Genomic DNA, 22087 nt, shown 5'->3' with positions numbered 1-22087 from the left:
AAGGGATATTAAATCAAATCAAATGCTATCAAATTTATAATTACTGGTTAACGATTTTATGTTTTTAAATATTGAAAAATCATTAAACAATGAAGTGTACTTTTTAGAAAGTAATTAAAACAATTAGGTCTATCCATTAAATAATGAATTTGGCTTGACTGGTTGTTTTTTGCGTTTGAATGATAATGCATGTATTTTAAAAACTGATTTCATTATAATTTAACATTTCATAGGTTAAGCACGAAAACCTTTTTTTCATTGAAAACAAAGTACAAAAATATCTTAATTCGACTGAAACAATATCAGGATAGAATACGCTGTAATAATTTCCGATTTGTAAATTTCCCTGTTCCGTTCCGATGTTTTTCTATCAAAATGTACAAAAAAAAGTACCAACATGGTCGTTGTAAAAATCATTAAATACAAATATTTATATGATCATGAAAAAGATCATAATAGGATGTAAATGTTGAATTTAAATTTTTTACATGCTATTGTTGCTTTTTGGACATTGCAGTTGCCCTGGGCTCAAAATGTGGAAGGTAATTGAACGCCTTTTCTCGTTTAAATTGACTATCAATTATTTAATCAAAACCTAACTTATTCTGCACGTCTTTGTAGTTTTCCTGTAACCTGTGAATTTTTAATGTTTCGCCATTTGTGTTCATGTTACCCACAGTTTTTTTTTTTTTTTAAAGTCAATTTAATCTATTTATGAAACTTCCAGAATTAATAACTGAGCTACTTAACCTTGATTTATAATACAGTACATAAATGACCTAGTTACAAAGACTTTACTATTTTTACTCTCTATAATTGTTGCGTTAGCTAAATATGTGGAAAGCATTATTTACAGTTGTATCAAATAAACACTAGTAATTCTTAATCTCTGCAACATTTTCATACACATGTAGTATGCCAATTAAAACATAGGTTATTCTTCCTCCTATTAGGTTGTTTGGATGGTTATATTGGTAGAAAGTGTGAGTTAGAGTGTCGATATCCAAGTTTTGGAGCGGATTGTCAGGAACAATGTCTATGCATTGAGGCAGAATGTAGCCATGTGTCAGGATGCAAAGGTAACAGATTTTGACTGTTTTAAAAAGATATTAATAGATGCAAATCAAATAAGCTTCATACAAAATAGATGATTAAAGGTCTTTAAAAAATTCTGACCAGCTATCATATTAACTGAGATTTTTGTGCAGGTTACTAATAAATCTCTTTAAAAATGCAATTTCATTTAAATATGATTTAAATTTTCTTTCTGTATTTGATAGCATACATTTAAAACATTGTCGCAAATGTTAACCTAACTAAATACATGTACTTTGTTTTTATAGAAACGACTGCGCAACCAACTATCTTGCTGAGCACTCTGTTTATGTTCAACGACACTGATTTACCACAAAATAAAAGTCAAATTGCTTATATTTTTTCTGACTCGATGGATAGTTTTCAAAGAGGTATTTTTATTAATTTTATTAAAAAATAAATAAGAAATCTCATTTAAGATATGTTTCATCTTTAACATAAATTAGTTAGGTTTTTCTAAAACAAATAAATAAGAAAAAAATATATAACAAATAAAAGAAAAAGGAATTTAACATTTGAGAACTACATATACGTTATTTTCAATTATGCATTCTTCAATATTTTACAAATTCCTATTATTTTACATTTTGCTTTCTTCTCCAGACACCAAAAGTAAACCTTCCATATGGACGTTATTAGATATGAAACACAAAATCTTACTTATCGGGATAATCATCTGTTTATCTCTATTATTTATTATCATGATGCTGATAGCGAGGAAGAAGGTACCTAAATATGTGCATCTGTACCGGTTTAAACCTGCCGGATTCCAAAGAGCAGCCAGGATTGATTCAATGGACATTGCCTCTGTGTAAATATGTACAAATTCAAAAAACAAGTTTAAAGATATGTTTCAAGCAAATTGATTTCCTTTACAAGAATTCAAGACACGCACAGCATTGAAAAAAGACATAAAGAGGCTAGAATCATGCTATTTATTGACAAAAAATGAATGCTTTATAGATATGTAAATAAATTTCAATTGTGTCTGGGTTTTTTTTCTTTGTTGTTATATGTTTCATGGAAATGTTCAATATGTGACCGAGGTGTCTTTTAGGTAATTAATCAATATGTTCCTTGATTCCTCGCAACTTTTATAGAATATACAAGATATATACACATCGCACCTCCTCCACACAAGAGGCTAACTGGGTATTCCATTCTGATTTCTACTCGATCTATTCCAATCATTTGTGACAAGCGTAGCGTAACGGTAAAGATTCTGAACTCTCAAGTTGGCGGCTATGGTTCGATTCCTGCTTTGAGCTTACTTTGATTTACTTTATTTTTTTTTTCATTTTTGATTTTAATTCCTATTATAAAAAGAAAAAAGGTGTTTAAACATATACAAATCAGCCGATTATTAAATAAAAATGCAACTGAAGGATATATGAAAGGCAACTAACATGTATTTGCCATTCAGTGGATGGAATAATTGCAAAGATCACGCGTACGGAAAAGTCACAAGAAAGAATCGTTTCAGTAATCTTTCAGTGACCATTCAGTGGTCATTCGGTAGCCATTACGTCGATTGAATGGTGTACTATTATCCTGTGACGGGTACAAATCAAAATTTGGAACTGTGTTTTAAATATTGTACCATACTCATGCTATTATGATATTGTTAAAGAAATTAGACATCCCCTAAAACTGTTTAAAATGTAACTATTCTGATGATATAAAAATATTGTTTTATTGAAAAACTTGCCTGTAGTTTTATAAACAAAAATAACTAATGGCAAATTCAATTTTAAAGATGTGTAGTTCAATAGTAAAGCCAGCATTTCCGATGAACTTATGATTCATGCACACATCCCCGAATTTAGATATATAAGTATACAAATAGTAGAAGTCACCCTCGTGGCGCATATTGTTAAAGCTTCTGCTTTTCCGTCGCGGACTAATGAGATGATCCTTCTGAAAAGACGTTTTAAAGGGAAACCTACGGATTTTTACCTTAAAATTTTTCGATACTCTTCGATTTGCATCTGTTGTATGTAGTACTGTTTATTTGCAATAAAAATTGTTGTGTAAGTGTCTTTTCATCCCTCTAAACCTTATCCAGATGCTACATTGTACCTAAGAACAATTGTCGGTGAATGAATTTCCTGACAAGATAAAACCTTAATGAATACACTCTACATACATGTATCATCAAATTGTAAACTATCTTTAAAAAAATAAATCACTTCCTTTTCAACCACTTCACCGTCTACGTACATGTAATACAAATCAAAAGATTTCCCTTATTCCCTCATGATTATGAAACATGATGTTGACTTAATGAAACATATCGAGTTACCGGCGTCATATCTGTGGTAAGACGTTTTGTTGTTAACATGATGTTTCTTTTGCATAATGAATATATAAACTCACTTTTGAAACATTACTATAAATTTTTGTATCAGTACAGTGTATGAAATATAAAGGAAATTTTAAGCATTGCAATACCCTTAGTCTTTGCAAAAAAGTAAATTTGTCAGATCTGCTGTTATTGTTTTCTTTTCGATTTTATAGCTTTGAATTATGGAGAGAGATGGCAAAACATCAGATCTGTCTGATGGAAGGAATACTAGCTCCGAGAGAGTCTTTGAAGGTCAGAATTCTTAAAAGTTAAATTTAGATTAACATTTTCCATACTTATTTTACAACTGTTATTTACTATAATTTAATTTAATTATCTACGGTTTTTCCCGTCTCCAAATCAAAGAAATACATCACGGCTGATACGACCAGTTAAGAGGAAATAATTAATTCCCCATGACCTTTGATACAACATTTGATGTTTTAGAGGTCCGTAATTCTTTATTTACGATGTGTATTGATTTAATTACTTTTTTAGCTCAATACTTTTTAGATAGCTCCATTTTCCTTGAAAAAACGAAGGTCAGCATTCGAGATTATGAACATTACATTTGCTGACAAAGTCATTTTATGCACCATAAAATTAAGACAAAATTAACATACCTTTAAACGAATCCTCTTTTTTCCTCAAAATGAGTGAAAATAGTTTAATGTAAGAATATCATTATTCATTGTTTACCAATACAACATATCTGAGGATTTCAAATTCTATAAAGAAAAACACTCTTATTTAATCTAAAAGTGGGCACTTTGTAGGTCAGAGCGACACTTAATTTGTCGATTTTCTAGTTTTTCAACTATATCTATATCAATGATTGCTGAATGATTGTTTCTTTTATTTTGGTTACAGGGAATAAGGCTAGAAGAAAAGAATCGCTTCCCTTGTCTCCAATAAAAGTATATGTTCGAAGGCAAAAAGGGGATTTAGAGTGCAGCAGACAATTAAAGCATTTGAAGCAGAATTTGTAAAGCGACACAGGGCAAGCATACTTTACAAGAGTGAAGTTGAAATCATTTTAGACAATATAGAGTATCTTGATTGTGCAGGTCTCTGTGATGAATGGATAAATCACCATAAACATTTGAAACCTGATCCAATACCCGAACTATTACTTTATTATTGCATGTTGAAGAAAATAGATGGTATTCAATGGATAAAAACCTGCAATAAGAGACTTTCAATTTCTAGATCTTTAAAATGTATGTGCATATCAAGCGCGTTGTGTGTTCTCATTACTATTTATGCAAAATGTGCTTTGCGATGTAGACAGGACGGATCAATAAGCAGGGAGGCAATTTTACGGATCATTGAACACAGCCTTGACAGCAAGAATTATATTCTTTTTTCCGAGTTGTTTCATACGTTTATAATTAGCAGGGTTTCCAATCTTCAACTATTTCTTCAAATCAAGAATGAAAATAAATGCTTTGTCCCTGAAGTGATGTTGTTGATCATTAAAAGAAGGCTTCTGAAGAAATATCAATGGTTTAAGAAGTCAGCAATCAGTCTATAACTTTGCATCGACATTACAAAAAGATGTGTTTTCATTCTGTTATATAAAGGAACCATAGAAAAGCATCATGATATTCCACAAGAAATATATGAAGTGAAGCTTATCTTTCAGGAGTACATACAATGGTCTGAGGAGGCACAAATCTTGTGCAACATCTAACTCAAGCCAAACATTACCGGTAATCACAGAGCAGACTGCAAGGAATCTATTCAGTTGCCACTCTAATCTTACCATGATAACAGCATCCCAATGTAAATCTATTGGATATTTAGCCGGAAATCACAAAACTGTTCGCAAGAAATGTATCACCTTATTTTGTAAACACAAAGGGTATATACCGTATGGTGAGATGGAGTTTCCGAGAAGAATAGGAAGGTATGACATTGATGTTTTGGAATGACATTGCTTATTAGGGTCACTAGAAATTGGAGGACATATTCGCAGAAATGGGGGAAGCAGTGGCAGTATAGGTGGATTTGTGGACCTTCCTGGAAATAAGATAGGCTTAATAACTTGTGCCCATGTAGTATTTACAGCAGAAGACTTAATATCTAAAAATTTTGAGAAAGTTGAAATAGAAACTTTTGAGAAGAGCAAGCACAGATTTCAAGTATGTGGTAAAATTCTTCCTGCAAAGTTCCCAGCTTGTATTTATTCCTCAATATATTTACCAACCTCCTCATCAAGACGGGAAGTTACATTTCGACGCAGCTGTCGTTGAACTTTACCAAAATGTAGAAGATGTTAGCTTTCGCACAGTTCCAACAGACCAACTACTTTCTGTGGGTAAATAATTTGGGGGAGGGGTTTGCATTCAGAAGATAGTATTAGTGATATCATCAAACAAGCAGTTAACATAATAATATGAATTAACGCAATGCACACTTAATTCAGTTGAATTTTTCTACATGTATCTATTGTCTGCCTGATTAGAAATATTTTAATGTTATCCTTCTTTTGAACAACTGCGCTGTAACAATATTCGCAGTCCAATAATCATGAAATATTGTTAATCGTCTTTAACATTTATTTTTAATGAATGTTTTATCATTCATTTTGTTCTTTTTTCTTCAGGATTTGACCCAGAAAATTTACTAGTATTTGACGGTAAAATTGTTTCTCTTCCTCGACAATATTGTGTAGGAGAAACAGAAAATATTGTCGAAAAAACAACAGAAATATTAGATAGTGTTGTAAAATTGGGAGCTACAACGGGGTTTACAATCGGTCAGCTTTGTGTTGAAAGTATGCATGTGCGAATCATGAACGAATCCATGAATTTTCCTAACACAAATTACTGTGCTGTTATGTGTTATCAAATAGAAATACAAAACATGCCACAAGGAGAATTTTTCAGCTTGGGAGATTCTGGATCCTTTGTGTTTTGTATTAACCCAGATAAGACACTCAGCTGGTATGGCGATAGGACTTTCTGCGAGAGGGACCTGTTTGGTCACACCCATAGACAGTATACTACAATCATTTGGTTTACCTTTAACTTTAAAGCCTCATTAACTAACGTAAAATCCATAGCATCAGCCTTAAATAACATTAAGAACTTAGTTGTAAACTTAAATACGTCTTTGCAATCAATTCAAAGACAACTTGATATATTAGACAAGAAATTTCAGAAATTAAATGAGAGAAACCAGACCCTGCCTCAAAGAAATTCAGAAACACTGAACTCATAAATTTATTCATTATTTTCTTTAATGAATTTACAGTAAGATGTTGACATTAAAGACTGCAGAAATGTTTTATTGAAAACGATAAATGGTGTGAATAAGTAAAATCTAAGTGAGGTGATATGGAGAAGCATCACTCCATGAAAGATTCTTTTTTCTACGATTATAATTAATATTCAGAACATGCAATAGCGATACACGAATGATGGTAAATCGGCCATGAGAAGAGAATGCAGAGATACAGAGGAGAATGGAATGCAACACAATAAAAACAAAAACCAATGATAGAAAGGTTTAAGACAAACCTTTAATAAAAGCGAGACAAACGATGCATACATGTGTATCATAGTGAATAGGGAATGACAATGAACGAAGTAAAAGTTGTTATCGTCGAAATAGTTGGTGCAAGAAAAGCTCACTGACCATGGATATCTCACCTCTGTTGATGACTGTTTTTTGCTATATACATGTAGGAAACACGGGATTAAAGCTGATCGGAATAGGCAATGACAAGAAGACAAAACAGAATAATATAAAATGGAACACGAATAGAGCGACTCGGACAACAAGACCTCTGAACAATGGGCTACATGTATGAAAATCACAATTTTGGAAGAAACGTACTTCCTCTTCATCACAATGCAATTTGTCTGTTGATATGATGACTAAAAATTGAAAAAAATGTCCTTCCCTTATCAAGACTTTCTGATCCTGGGTCCTCAAATTTCAATATTTCGAAGACGAATAAAGGCCGACATAGTTTCTAAGTTCCTCCTCGGTTATCACATTGATTAATTGATGTTACATAAGATTTTTCCACAAGGATTTGATTTTTAGGATTTTTGATCATATTTATATAACTTCAATGCAACAATTCATGATAAAAGAGTTTATTGTAAAATAACAGGTAACTTTAATGGCAAGCACTTCTACTATTTGTTCGTAAAATTAAAAAAAAAATGAATAAGAGAGATATCTCTTTCTCTTTCGATTTTAGAAATATATCTTCAACTAAAAGAGATACCTTTATATCCTAGGATATTTTAATAAAAGAGATATATTTATTTTGCCAAAGAGATATTTTTACGTATAAGCTAAAGAAATATCTCTTTGAACGAGGGAAATATCTCTTAAGTTATCATTCATCTCTACAGATTTTCAAAAGAGAGATATCTTTCTAAGCTAAACAGATATACATGTGTCTTTTAATGAAAGAGATTTCTCTTTCCAGTGATCTTTAAAATAAAACAACTTATTATCTCCTTTAAAAGAAAAGTGAGACAGGACGCAAAGTCTCATTTTTAGAATACTGCATGTACTGTTATGTATGTCCGTGAATAAAATGCTTAAATCCTTAAATATATAAATATATATACTAGGGTTGTCCGTAAAGTACGTGGACAACATTGATAATTACTGACAAACATTGATAAAATATATAAAACTATTATTTTCATTAAACCTGACAAAATCACAAATGGATATATCTTTTTTAGATACAATTGAGACGCACACTCATACCCGGAGCACTAAAACGAAATCCTTGACGTTTCCCGACGTCAAAAGCTTCATACATATAACTTTTTCTAAGCCCAGTCACTGTTTAATTCAATACTTTTCTTACGTCGCTTTAAGCAGTTACTAAAAAGTGTACACAAACTATTCAGATTTTATATCTAAAATGATATTTTACATTTCCTGTACCTGATCCTGCCCATCATCAAACCTTTGTCTGCGGAGAAAACGACTTTATTTAGGGAAATACGGCAAATTCGCGTTACGAAATTTCTACAGCACTGCTATCTCGGAATGATGATCTTCCTTCACGAATGTCACCCTATAAACTATACCTTTTATATTACACTTAAATACAAAAGAACAGATTCCTTTACTATATTTTCCCGACCGTTTAAAGTATTGATGGGTCTCTAGATCTGTTGGTGTTTTTCCGATGTCTACACAGAATGTTATCGCTGCTCACTGCACAACCTTTTCTGAAAACTTCCCTTTTTCGAACAATGCCGATTCTGTCTTTATCGATTCTAACTTCGATATTTCAGTTATTTCTAAACTCTGAACGTTCAAATTTTGCTGGTCTGAAGTCATAGCGTTTGTTAACCTCATTATGTAAAAACAATCCGAATTTCCGCTGAATTTTATAACAGACAAATGAAATATATAAAGTGATAATCTTTTAAATCAAAATTTTGCGGTGCTCCGGGTCACTATCCCAAGTCTAATAATGAAGGTATTATTGTAATTATATATTTAAAATTTATTATAATTATACATTTTGTAATTCACATTAAGTAAACTTAAAAGTTAATCAAAAATATCAATGCGCCATTTTTATTTAAATCTGCACTTGTCCACGAACAACCCTCAGGCTCGTATATTCGCACAGGTACACTTTCCACACAAAGCTGACCGATTTTTAACCCCGTTAAGTGGCTCCGAATTGCACAACACAAGGTCCACAAATCCCACTACACTGCCACTGTTTCCCCCAATTTCGGCGACTATGACTCGTTTTTAAAAGAAAATGCTCATTTTGATCAGACCACTATTCAATATTGACAACCGTTTTATGACAAAGATTTTCACAAAAATGTTAAGTTCAAACAATTGAAAAATCTAATTATTCTGACTTGCAATTGGATTTCATAATTAATAATTTGTAAAGGCATATTTTGAACCAATCATTTAGACAAAAACAAACAGCTCTCTTACATGTACATAAAACAGAGCTTCCAATAGTGTCAAAAAGCCCTGACTTTAATGTATCTTGAGAAGTTATTGCATATAAAATTGAAAAAAAAACTTAATCATTATGCTTTTTTATTGCTAAAATTTCTGATTTCCGATTTTTCAAAAGTTCTTTGAATATTTAAAACTTCATGTCTGATATACTTATAACATTCCCGAACGGGTATCCATATCTGTATAACTCGATTGTGGTTCTATAAATAGACCTTTGATTATTGTGTTCATCTGCGTAACAGATCTTCAAAGTCAGTGACCCTAATAGTAGCCATTTAATGTGTTTTGGCTTTATTCACTGATATCATGTCCCTGAAGATTAAAACGGAAAAGGTAGATTTGGCAGACTTAGAAGTTGATCACTTTCCCGAAGATCCAGGAATAACAGACATTGCTTTTGTTGTGGAGGGAAGAAAGATGTACACCTTTAAATCAATTCTTTCCATTGCATCTCCTGTTTTTAAGGCAATGTTTTCTTCAGATTTCAAAGAAAAAAGTTCAAAGGAAATTGAACTACCTGGAAAAACCTACTGGGATTTTGAAAAATTTCTGATGTGCTTCTCTCCAGATAAATTCTTGGATTTAGATTGTATGTATTTCAGAAAATGCATGATTTTGAGTTAGATAGGACTGTCAAAGTACAAATATCATTCTGTAGTAACTGAAGATTTTGTCATAATGTGAGTTTTGTATTTACTACCACCTGGTAAATTCAAAAATTACAATATGACAGTTCCCAATGAGAAGAATGCTGTACGCATAAAACAGAAAGTAAAATAATTTCTTTATAAAAGATTTATAAGCACTTAAGAGCTGAAGTAAACCAAGAATTATAGCATTATATTTTACCTTATTATCTTAATACATGTTTAAAAATATAGATCAAACAAATGCAGAAAAAAGATATCAAAGCAATGTACTTTTATTTTCTGTGTGCAAGTTTTTCTATGGAAAACGAAAAATGTAGTAATTCAATTTTACACAAGCAAGAGTAAAAATACGGTAGTTTGGGGTTTTTTCATCCCTTGTTATTTTTTGCACTTTTACAATTGCAAACAACTTTGGTCAATTTTAAATTCGCCTAATCATAGTTTTGTGTAAGAATTTCACAGTGATTGAATTCGCCTCGTTTTAAATTCGCCGACTTTTGAGAAGGGCGAAAGGGGGAGAAATGTTCACCTGTATGCAGTATGTTGACCTTTTGTAAAATGTTTTCGTTTCACGGAAATATTAAGACTTATGCACTTTTATGCGTAAATTGTGGATAAAGAAGACGAAAATTATGTTAATGGAATTGAAAACTTTTAGATTATAAAATAAATCATATGTTAAATAATTATTATAAGAAAAGGACTTTTGCGCCTCTCTTAAAAGTTTACACACTCCAAATTTTTATATAATTTACTAGGGGTACATAAATTTTTTCGAAATATTACATGAGATGGATGTTTTCTAATATTTCCATTATATTTTAGCATTATTCTTGTTTAAAAATATAAGTTTGTGCATTTTTAGATTATACAGTTGAGAGGTTACTACCATTAGCCAAGGAATACCAGGTTAATTCAATTATCAGGAAATGCGAAGCATGGCTTCTTAAAGAAATGGATCTGAAAGAAGTAAGTGACCAATCAATGAAACAAGAGGTGGAATTTTTATTGAAATCATACTTTTATGGAAGTGAATACAATATGCCAGAAATACGAGCGCGGACTTTGAAACGTTTAGTGCCATTTAAACTTAAAACTTACAAAAGTGTGAAATCACTTTATGAAGATCTCTCTGAAAAAGATAAAGTAGAACTTCTGGAGGCAAGAATATATGGAGTTGATTCTGCACACAATAGTTCCATGTATTGTGACGAAATGTCTTCATATTTTTGGTAAAGTTTATTTTTAGCATGTGAGAAACATGTTTTAATATGTCTAAGTTCTTTGTAACATTATAAAAGCTGTTTGATATTTTGTGGATTAAGGTCTTTCATTTAGTTGTTCTATGAACATTTTTTTGCCATGAATGAAGAATACTGCATCTCGAAAAAATGTTAATCAAGCATATCCTAGCCTATGAAGGATGACTGCAGTTAAATTTGCGTCAAAATAACTTTAAAAACAGTCATTTTTCTTGTAATTGCAGGAAAGATCTAATCTACAGCTTTACTTAATTACAATTAATTAAAGTTTGTATATACGATGTAAGAGTCTTTCTGTCTAAGGCAGGGACCATTACATTTCTTTTTCATTTTCCGTATAATAAGGAGGACGCCCACTTTTGAACTGACTTCATACTTAGTCAGCGCATGTTTGTTCTCCTTTTAACAGTAGTTGTTTTATTATTTTACACTATTAATGTTATGTTAAAAGGAGTAGACAAACAAGTGCTCATGGTGTAAATGAGAAAAAAAAACTGCTTCTTCTTACACCCACTCTCACTATTGTAAACAAGGACTGAGACACGTTGAATATTATAATACACCACGTGATATCTTTTATCAAGTAATTGTGTGAATACTAAATCCCCTCACTTGCCTTTATGTAGCATGGTTTGTGATTACTAGGACACTGTGTTCGAACATATTAAATAGTCAGTCATCATGATCAATTTATTTTTTTTTTACTTACATCGATGGGTTCACACGTATTAAACTCATGTGAATAATTTACCTGTACAGTACAGGATTAATAAGGAGGTGGAAAATATTAATCTCGTATTTTAATACATGTAATTGCTTTTCATCCAATCTAATATTAGACTTCTTACATTGTTATCTCCACCTCTCATTATTACATAATGTTCCATCAAGGGCAGGCAAGAGTTAATTCTCTTCATTTGGAAAATTGTAAGGCCAAAAACATGACATTAGTTTTTGTATTTCAGTCTAAAATTATTTTTGATATTTAAGTTGGGTGTCCAATTGACAGTTTTCTGTGGTAAATAAATAACAGTGAAATGAGGTTTAGATTCAAAGGTAACAGAAGCGATCGAAAATGCCACAAAACACAAAGTTTCGTGCAGTAATCCTTTTTTAGGAAATGTTAATATTGTTAATTTAACAGAATTGATATTCACAGATCATTTCTTTTATTTTCATTGTCTGCATTTTAGTTGCAACTAAATTTCACTCAGGTAAATATAATGCTTAGGAATATGTAATTTGGGGTACAAATGATCAGTGGAAGGATGGTTAGGGACTTAACCCTATCCCTGTACATATTTGTTTTTTTCTGAACCTAAACATTTAGATTAAATTTTGATTAAGACGAAAAACATTTATTAAAATATGGTTCCTGATAATTGACCTTAATTCCTTACACCAAAACAATATTTCAAGTTCCAAGAATTCTCCCTTGTAATCATTCCCCCATTAATTATGCATTAACTCTTTTTCTTTGCAACCAAAGTCGATTTTATAAATTACAAATTGATACGACTGATGATGTTTATTCTAACACAATTACCTCATTCCATTTGGCTAGGACTTCCGTAAATGTAAACAAGTAGGATATGGAGATAAAGAACAGTATTCAATATCAAAGTCCATAAAACAATACAAAATAGGAGCAGAGCAAACACGAACCTCCGAAACACCAGAGGTGGGATCAGGTACCATGGAGGAGTGAGCATCCCCTACTGACCGGTCACAATCCCCCCTCCCCGTGATGTGCTATTTGTCATGTTCAGGAAATAGAGGAAAAATCCGTTTTAAATTCAGTGCATAAATAATGGACTAACAATTAGTATGAAAAACGTCAGTCATCATTGAAATCAATGATAAATTGTATCGACCATAGAACTAACGAAAAATGACTTTAAACGAGACTGCTGATATTCTTGTTTCATCAATTTGCTTCTCAATAATTTACCTCGTTTTAGAAATTGTTCATACTTAGAGCATGTTCTTGCGTATCGAATCAACTGAGATATATACACTCAATATGCAGGTAATGAAGGTGTATTGCTGCATAAATAAGGAAAGATGACAATAAAAAGTAAGTCATCACGTTTATTATAAGCTTGGTTGTTAGATTACTAACAAGTAAGATGGAATGAATTACTTAATAAATGTATCATTTATTAATAAAATAAAGCAGTTACTGCTTTTTGCCAATACTAAGCCATCTTCAAAGAACAGTATTTACCTCGCAATTTGAGTCGGTGATTATAGTACTTTTCAGACTGCTCAATCATTGAATTGAAATTTTTTTTTAAAATCTTATTCATAAAATGATTTTTTTTACATTCCAGCACCTGTGACACTTCTTCTTTTTTTAAAAAGAAAAACAACCCTTTTTATTACTTTACTTTATTCACAATTTTGTAAAAATTCACACTCTATAATTATACTGCATAAGCATGTTGATAATATTTACATGTATGTTTGTGGATTTTTCTTTTCGCAAGCTACAATATTAACCGGTTTACAATAAGGCATTACATAATTTAATCAGTTTTAACATTCTGTTCTAACTGTCTCCATTAAAAGTGATAACCACACACTATCTTGGCGACGTTGGGATCAAGTATGCATAAAACTATGATCTCGGGTAAAACTTCCGTTTCCACAGAATTCTCCTAAATCTAAACGTCAGGCATCATTTTATGGGGGAATAAGCGATCATTTCTATACACATTTTTTTTACATTTCTATTAAGTTTTTGTTCTTTTATGGATAATCATTAAATGTTTTGAACTAATCTTTGGCTAAAAAATTGGACTTTGTAATGATATACTTCATTATAACCATTTATTTATTAAACAATTGCAAACGTTCATGTTGTCGTCATACATGTCTCCCGTTGGACGTATGATAAAAGTTATAATGGCTATAACAACAAGAGGCCCATGGGCCACATCGCTCACCTGAGCACTGTAGCTTGTACACTAACTTAGGATGCTTGCATATTTCTTGGACTACCTGTGGCTTTATTGCCTTTCACATTTTGAACTTACATTGTGGCTCGCCCTACTCCCGGGGGTCATGACTTGAACAAAGTTGAATCTACACTACCTGAGAATGCTTCCATATGAATATGACTAATTATGGCTCTGAATATATCATAATACCGTACTGGACGTCAAACATTATTGTGCATTCTGTTTTGCTTTAAAATTGGGAGTAGAATGGCGTAACTTGTGGTAACTCGTCAGAAAAATAATTAATGTAAATATGAAAAATGAATTTAGTTTTTGAAGATTCATGAGGTATATGAACTACGACGCTTCATGTTAGATCTGATCGAAGGAATTATTCTTTGTTATTTTTAAATGGCTATTTTTCAGATGATTGTGTCGAATTTTCTCTAACTTTGCGCACAGTAGTAACCCTTGGACTTCCAAGGACTATCATTAATGCATTATGATATGTAAGACCCCGTTTAGGCTTAAAGTGGTGTATTTTTGAATCATCAACTCTCCATCACATTTACTTTGAGCTTGTCCATCTACAGCAACGGCAATAAGTACTTAAAGTCATTTTCAAGAAGCCTTAGCATCCATACATGTAATATAGGAACTAGAGGAGATTTTATGTTTTGAAATATTGCTGCATTACTTACGGTGAACGGTACAAAGTCTAAAAACTCCAAAATAATGCAAAACGTTTTATGAAACATGCAATTTTTGATTTCTGTTAATAATCATCTGTTTATCTCTATTATTTATTATCATGACGCTGATACATGTAGTGAGGAAGAAGATACCTAAATCTGTACATCTGCACTGGATTAAACCTGTCGGGTTCCAAAGAGCAGCAAGGATTGATTCAATGGCTGTCGCTCTGTGTAAATATATGGAAATTCAAGATACAATTTTCGAAGACGTCTTCAATTTTTGTCCATATACAACCTTAAGAAGTTACAGTTCTAAAAAATCAAAATCTTTGTATAACACATGAAGAAATTCATTTACAAGGAAAATGGTCCTTAGAATTCATCAATGTCGAGAGTAAAAATGTTTTTCTTCCTTTTCCCTATATATCAGACTCAGCACAGTGAAATGTTCTCCGCCACATTTACACTTCGTTTTTTTCCCTTGAGACACAGTACGATTCCTTATGATCAGAAAATCAGTACATATATGTAAATCTCTCTAGCTAGATTGTCAAACAATTTTACCGTCCACCAATTTTTAAGTCTGAACACTCAATTATCTATTAATTATCTGCAGAGTAGATGTATCAACATTGTCTTTGTTTGTAAGTTTCATTATTTAAATTGTATTTTAGAGGAATTGGGATTTAATTCTACTAGTGGTATCCCCCTAGGGGCGGAGTGGTAAGAGTGCTCAAATTTCCCAAAGTTAAGATTTGGTCCTTACGTCGCGGGCTCGAATCCTGTGGGACATGAAGACCGGTCCTTCGGATAAGACCAAATAAACTGAAGTCCCATGTCGCGGTTGGTATTGGCACGAACAAGACCCCTCCCTGCTCAATTGCCGTACGTGCCGAGTATAGGACAAAGTTTGCAGCTCTTCACTGGTTAGTGGTGGCGTCTCAATATGAATGTAAATTTCTCAAAATGGGGTTTAAGAGCATATAAAGAAACACTCATCAGCTGGGCGGCAATCAATTGCAATGAGTACTTCACTTATTCCTTTGACAATATAAGTATTCTAAATGTACGGGTTACCTGTTGCAATATTTAAATGATCATGTTTTACAAATGAATGATTAAGACATTATGCAAAAAGTGTACAGTGCATGTAACTAATTTGTTGCATCATCGATACTGATTTGAAAGCTTTCCTTGCTTGCTGATTTAATGCTAGTTATCCTTATTCTAATGCTGTTTTATAATAAGGTCAATGCTACCGTAAGTAGCAACATGCTACCGGAAGTATTTATTGAATTTATGCATTGTCATTTCAAGCAATAACAGAGCCATATATAATTATTTTATGAAAATGTTTTACTTTTTATTACTAATTTGTATGATTCATTCAGTTTTAAAATAGAAGGAAAATGCATTGATATACCGATGCTATACTATATCTACATTGAATTTCGAAAACGTCATTAAAAGTCTTTACAAGGAAAGATATAAATAGGTTGTAGTAAATGTTTTATTTAGTATCTTTCTTTACAAGTAAAATACTAACATGGGTGAAAGAAATAAACCTCTGTAGTACTGTGCAACAATGTATTCAAGAAGTGGTAAAGATCAGACGTGAATAATAAAAAATTCCAAAGATCTGTTTTTGCAAATTTAAAATCACAAAATAAAAAAAATAACAGCATAGAAATTCAACTTTTCATCTTTATATCCCTCATTCTCAGTAAAATTAACGTACAAACATTTTTGAGATCATTGTCAGTTGCTTTTTCAAAAAAAAAGTGGAACTCGTCAATTTACTTACATTGGCATTGTCCATTTGCAACCATATGTTCAAAAACACACTTTGATTGTACAAACAAACACCCTATAGTTTGTAATAAAAAGATGCTAGAGTTTCTGACTGACAGTATCTATTTAGTTTTTTATACCCCCGCTTGAAAAGCGAGAGGGTATACAGTAATCGTTAATTCCGTCCGTCTGTACGTCCGTCCGTCTGTCCGTCCGTCCGTCTGTTACGCTTTAGGGTACCCATCTCTTATCCGCAACTCCTCTTATACCACTGAGTGAAATGTAATGAAACTTTCACAGAATCTTTATTACATATTGCCATTGTGCACCTCCTATTTTACTTTTTGATCAGACACATATTTTGTGTTTCCCGGCCACGGCAAAACATGGACTTTGTCATCAGTTATAACGATATGGGAGGCGGGGGGTATCATTTAGTGAGCTCATTGCTCACAGTACCTCTAGTTTAAATAACAGATCTTCCAACAATGTATTGGAATTCTCATTGGTACCAATTGCGTCTCTTTATAAGAAAAAAAAAACATAAATGTACTTTTGTATTCAGACAAAGCAGAATTTGTCAACTAAAATCTTATACGTGACAAGTTGAAAACACTTACTGTGATTTCGATACTTAGATATATCGACATACTGTCAATTAATAAATTTTCATTCTCATAACGAAACGATACATCCCAGTGAGCCTGAAGTAAAGGATACCCCAGAGTCTGACACATATATCTTTCATATTTTTTTAATGGTTAACATGAAAATTACATTAATGGTAATCTTACAACAAACGATTATCATAAACATGATGACTTTAAATTTTCAATCGACAACTTCCCTGATTTAAGCAACATACCTTCATCACCTACATACGGGGTTTTTATCTCTCAGTTGATCCGATACGGGAGAAGATGTTCTAAACAAGTTACATTATATTGATAAATCAGTAAAAAAAATCCCAATTTCGTAAATTCTACCATTGTTACAATGACCCCGTCAGAAAATACTATTTATCATTAAGTCAAATGCTGACTAGAGTTTCCAATACAAATTGTTAGACCATTTTTTTGTTAACACTGCATTGTGCATGGATTTTCCATTTTTTCCCCCATCATCACAAGGAGCACACGGTGGATATGGCAAGTCGGCAGGGGATATTCACTACTTCATGGCATTTAATCTAAACTCTGATGTTTTGAAGGCCCGTGTTTTTTTTAATTATATCGCTAGTTTTCAAGAATGTAAAACATTTTCCGAGGAGCTTTCTTCACAAGAAGATTTTGTGCTCGTTGCGAATAATTGTCATCATCCCGATGAGATATATGTAACACCAAAGCCTGTTGGATTTAAGAATGTTCAAACTGTGACAGAGGTGCCACAAATGTAATTAATCAATCTGTTCCCATATCCTCGCAACTTTCATAGAATATCCAAAGTATATACAAGGTATATACACATCGCAGCTCCTACATACAAGAAATTGACTGGAATTCCAATTTGATTTCCACTCGGTTGATTTCATCTTTTTCTAACAAGAAGTCGTAGAGTAACGGTAAAGGTCTTGGACTCTCAAGCTGATGGCCATGGTTCGATTCCGGCTTTGAGCTCAATTTTTTTTTTCATTAACATTTTTTTTTCATTTTTCATCTTTATAAAAAGAAATTTTTTTAAAGGTATACATATAAGCAGATTATTTTTAGAATATGCAACTGAAGGATATCTGAAAGGCAACATAAATGTATCTGGCATTCAGTCGTCGGAATAATAGAAAAATCACGGAAAAGTCACGAGAAAGGATCTTTTTTCAGTAATCTTTCAGTAACCATTCAGTGGTCATCCAGTTACCATTCCGTCGACTGAATGGTGTAATTTTATCCTGTGACGGAATCAAACCAATATTTGGCACCGTGTGTCAAATACTATAACATACTTATGTTATATTACGTATTGTTCAAGAAATAAAATTCTTTAAAATGTAAGTATTCTGAAGTTTTTGTTTTTTTTTTTTGAAAAAAAAAAAATAATTTTATCAACTAAAATAAAGAACGACAAATTCAATTTTATATACGTCCAGTTCAATAGTAAAGACCAGCATTTCCACTGAACTTTAGTTTTATGCGCATATCTCCGAATTTGATATACGTACAACTAGTAGAAGTCGCACGCGTGGCGCATATTGTTTAATGCTTCTGCTTTTCAGTCACGGACTAATGAGATGATCCTTCCAGAAAGACGTTTTGAAAGAAAACCTTAACTTACCTTAAAATACTTCGATACTCTTCGATTTGCATTTCAACTATGCAAAATTCCTGTTGATGGACTTGCTACTTCTTTAATATTATGTATTATTATATTATGTTCCTGCTATCATATATCTGTTTTAATGTAACTGTTATCATGTTGCCCCAAACGAAGTCAAGCGACATATTGCGATTGTATGCATGTTTTTGTCATCTAGTCCATTTCTCGGAGATGGATGGGACAATATTTCTGAAACTTTCCTCAAAGGACAACCACTGGTTGTAGTTGTGTTGTGTGGTCATTCAGTTTCAAAATGGCTACAGTTGCCATGGAAAACTGCAAAAAGCGACGAATTTTGTCCGCAAGTGTTCTCTCTGGTCCCTTGAACATTCGGCATGAAACTTTTTTTTTATTTTAGTGATAAATAATTGTAGTTCTGCGATTCGCATTTAAAATAATAGTTTATTGCCATGGAAACCAGGGGAAAGTGAAAATTCTGTTACTTTGATTTTTAAATCAAAATTCTGAAAGGACTGATACGAATTGTTGGTTGTCCAAGCTTAGCTAAATGGGTTTTTTTTTTAGTGATTAAAAAGATGAAAGTCTTATCAAGTACGGGGCGACACACGCTATTGCTTGCAATTGCAGACTTTCTAGTTTTGTAACTGTTATAGATCTAGTACTGTAAGAATTATAAAAAGGTTACTCTATTTTTACCAATACTATTTATTTGCATTAAGAGTTGTTTTGTAACTGTAATTTCATCCCTCGATCCTTATCCAGATGCTACATTGTACTTTTGGGCAATTGTCGGTAAATGAATTTACTTGCAAAATCAATCCTAATTAAATACACTATACATATCATACACCTCCATGCCACCTGATCCCCCCTCTGATGTTTCGGAGGTCCGTGTTTGCTCTGCTCCTATTTTGTATTGTATTATGGACTTTGATATTGAATATTGTTCGTTATCCCCATATCCATCATCAAATTGTAAACTTTCTTTTAAAAAATAAATCACTTCCTTTTCAACACGTCACCATCGACATAATAGAAATCACAAGACTTCACTTATCTCCGCATGATTATGAAACATAATGTTGTCTTAATTAAACATGTAGAATAACGGGCATCACATCTTCGGTAAGAAGTTTTGTTTTTGTTGTTTCTTCTACATAATAAATATATAAACTCATTTTTCAAACATTACTTTAGATTTTTGTATCAGTGTCAAATATAAAGGAAAGTGTAAGGACTGTCTTACCCTTAATTTTTTTTCTTTTCGTTTTTATAGCTTTGAATCATGGAGCAAGATAGCAAAATATCAGATCTGTTTGATGGAAGCATTACTAGCTCGGAGAAAGTCTTTGAAGGTCAGAATTCCTAAAAGTAGAATTTAGATTTACAATTTCAATAATTACGATTGTTATCTGCTACAATGTTATTTAATTATCTACTTTTTTCCGTTTCCAAATCAAACAAAAGACATCACGACTGATACACGATCAGTTAAGAGAAAATAACTAATTCCTCATGACCTTTGACCCCACAGAGCAACACTTTATTTTGTCGATTTTCTTGTTTTTCAATTATATCTGAATCAATGCTTGCTGAATGAGTTGTTACTTTGGTTACTGAGAATAAGGCTAGAAGGAAAGAGTCGACTCCCTTGTCTCCAAAAAAAGTATATGTTCGGAGGCAAAAAAAGGGGATTTAGAGTACAGCAGACAATTAAAGCATTTGAAGCAGACTCTGTTAAACGACACAGGGCAGACAGACTTTACAAGAGTGAAGTTGAAATTATTCTAGACAATATAGAGTATCTTGATTGTGTCTCTGTGATGAATGGATAAATTACCATAAAAATTTGAAACCTGATCCAATACCCGAACTTTTACATGGTTATTACATGTGGAAGAAAATTGATGGTATTGAATGGATAAAAACCAAGAGATTTTCAATCTTGAGATCTTTAAAATGTAAGTGCATTTCAAGCGCTTTTTGTGCTCTCATAACTATTTTTGCAAAATGTTCTTTGCGATGTAGACAGGACGGATCTATAAGCAGGGAGGCAATGTTACGAATCATTGAACACAGCCTTGACAGCAGAAACTATATTCTTTTTGCCGAGTTGTTTCGTACGTTTGTGATCTCCAGGAATTCCATTCTTCAACTGTTTCTTCAAATCAAGAATGAAAATCAATGTTTTGTCCCTGAAGTGATATTGTTGATCATTAGAAGAAGGCTTCTGAGAAATATCATTGGTTTTGGAAGGTAGCAATAAGTCTATCACTTTGCTTCGACATTACAAAAAAAATTATTTTCATTCTGTTATATAAAGGATCCATAAAAAAGCATCATGATAGTCCACAAGAAATATATAGAGTAAAGCTTATCTTTCAGGAGTGCACACAATGGTCTGAGGAGGCACTTCTGATAAATAAATCCTGTGCAACATCTAACTCAAACCAAAAATTACCGATAATTACAGAGCAGACTGCAAGGAAACTATTCAGTTGCCACTCTAATCTTACCATGATAACAGCAACACAATGTAAATCTATTGGATATTCAGCCGGAAATCACAAAATTGTTCGCAAGAAATGTATCACCTTATTTTGTAAACACAAAGGGTATACCTTATGGTGAGATGGAGTTTCCAAGAAGAATAGGACATTACGACGTTGATGTTTTCGAAGGACATTGCTCACAAGGTTCACTAGAAATTGGAGGTCATATTCGCCGTAAAGGGGGTAGCAGTGGCAGTATAGGTGGATTTGTGGACCTTCCTGGTAATAAGATAGGCTTAATAACTTGTGCCCATGTAGTATTTTCAGCAGAAGACTTAATATCTAAAAATTTTGAAAAAGTTGAAATAGAAAGTTTTGAGAAGAACAAGCACAGATTTCAAGTATGTGGTAAAATTCTTGATGCAAAGTTCCCAGCTTGTATCTATTCCTCAAAATATTTACCAACCTCCTCATCAGGACGGGAAGTTACGTGTAGTATTGACGCAGCTGTCGTTGAACTTTATCAAAATGTAGAAGAAGTTAGCTTTCGCACAGTTCCGACAGAC

General features: G+C 32.5%; 2 protein-coding genes and 1 long non-coding RNA gene across 3 annotated transcripts; all 3 read left to right on the top strand.

Annotated features, from left to right (window-relative positions):
• Positions 1-367: 367 nt before the first annotated feature.
• Positions 368-2035, top strand: LOC134259913 (uncharacterized). The gene is made up of 4 exons (XM_062742509.1): positions 368-542; positions 954-1079; positions 1344-1466; positions 1699-2035. The coding sequence occupies exons 1-4, from the start codon at positions 467-469 to the stop codon at positions 1908-1910; spliced, it is 537 nt and encodes a 178-aa protein (XP_062598493.1). The 5' UTR covers positions 368-466; the 3' UTR covers positions 1911-2035.
• Positions 2036-3328: 1293 nt separating this feature from the next.
• LOC134259921 (uncharacterized) lies at positions 3329-22087 on the top strand. The gene is made up of 3 exons (XR_009990428.1): positions 3329-3413; positions 20306-20400; positions 20665-22087. It is a non-coding gene; the product is annotated as an uncharacterized LOC134259921 (long non-coding RNA).
• LOC134259912 (uncharacterized) lies at positions 9640-11375 on the top strand. Its single transcript, XM_062742508.1, has 2 exons — positions 9640-10007; positions 10934-11375. The coding sequence occupies exons 1-2, from the start codon at positions 9725-9727 to the stop codon at positions 11302-11304; spliced, it is 654 nt and encodes a 217-aa protein (XP_062598492.1). The 5' UTR covers positions 9640-9724; the 3' UTR covers positions 11305-11375.

Source organism: Saccostrea cucullata, unplaced genomic scaffold (assembly GCF_032062105.1).
Source record: "Saccostrea cucullata isolate Sc308-1 unplaced genomic scaffold, CSIRO_AGI_Scuc_v1 ctg1448, whole genome shotgun sequence".
Taxonomy (NCBI): Eukaryota; Metazoa; Mollusca; class Bivalvia; order Ostreida; family Ostreidae; genus Saccostrea; species Saccostrea cuccullata.
The sequence above is the reverse complement of the archived record's forward strand: the minus strand, read 5'-3'. Positions and strand labels throughout refer to the sequence as shown.

Excerpts from the sequence above, each read along its gene's own strand:
- LOC134259913 (XM_062742509.1), top strand. The coding sequence starts at position 467 with ATGTTGAATTTAAATTTTTTACATGCTATTGTTGCTTTTTGGACATTG. Across the intron at positions 543-953 it reads CTGGGCTCAAAATGTGGAAG|GTTGTTTGGATGGTTATATT; the intron begins GTAATTGAACGC and ends TCCTCCTATTAG. Across the intron at positions 1,080-1,343 it reads CCATGTGTCAGGATGCAAAG|AAACGACTGCGCAACCAACT; the intron begins GTAACAGATTTT and ends TTGTTTTTATAG.
- LOC134259912 (XM_062742508.1), top strand. The coding sequence starts at position 9,725 with ATGTCCCTGAAGATTAAAACGGAAAAGGTAGATTTGGCAGACTTAGAA. Across the intron at positions 10,008-10,933 it reads TAAATTCTTGGATTTAGATT|ATTATACAGTTGAGAGGTTA; the intron begins GTATGTATTTCA and ends GTGCATTTTTAG.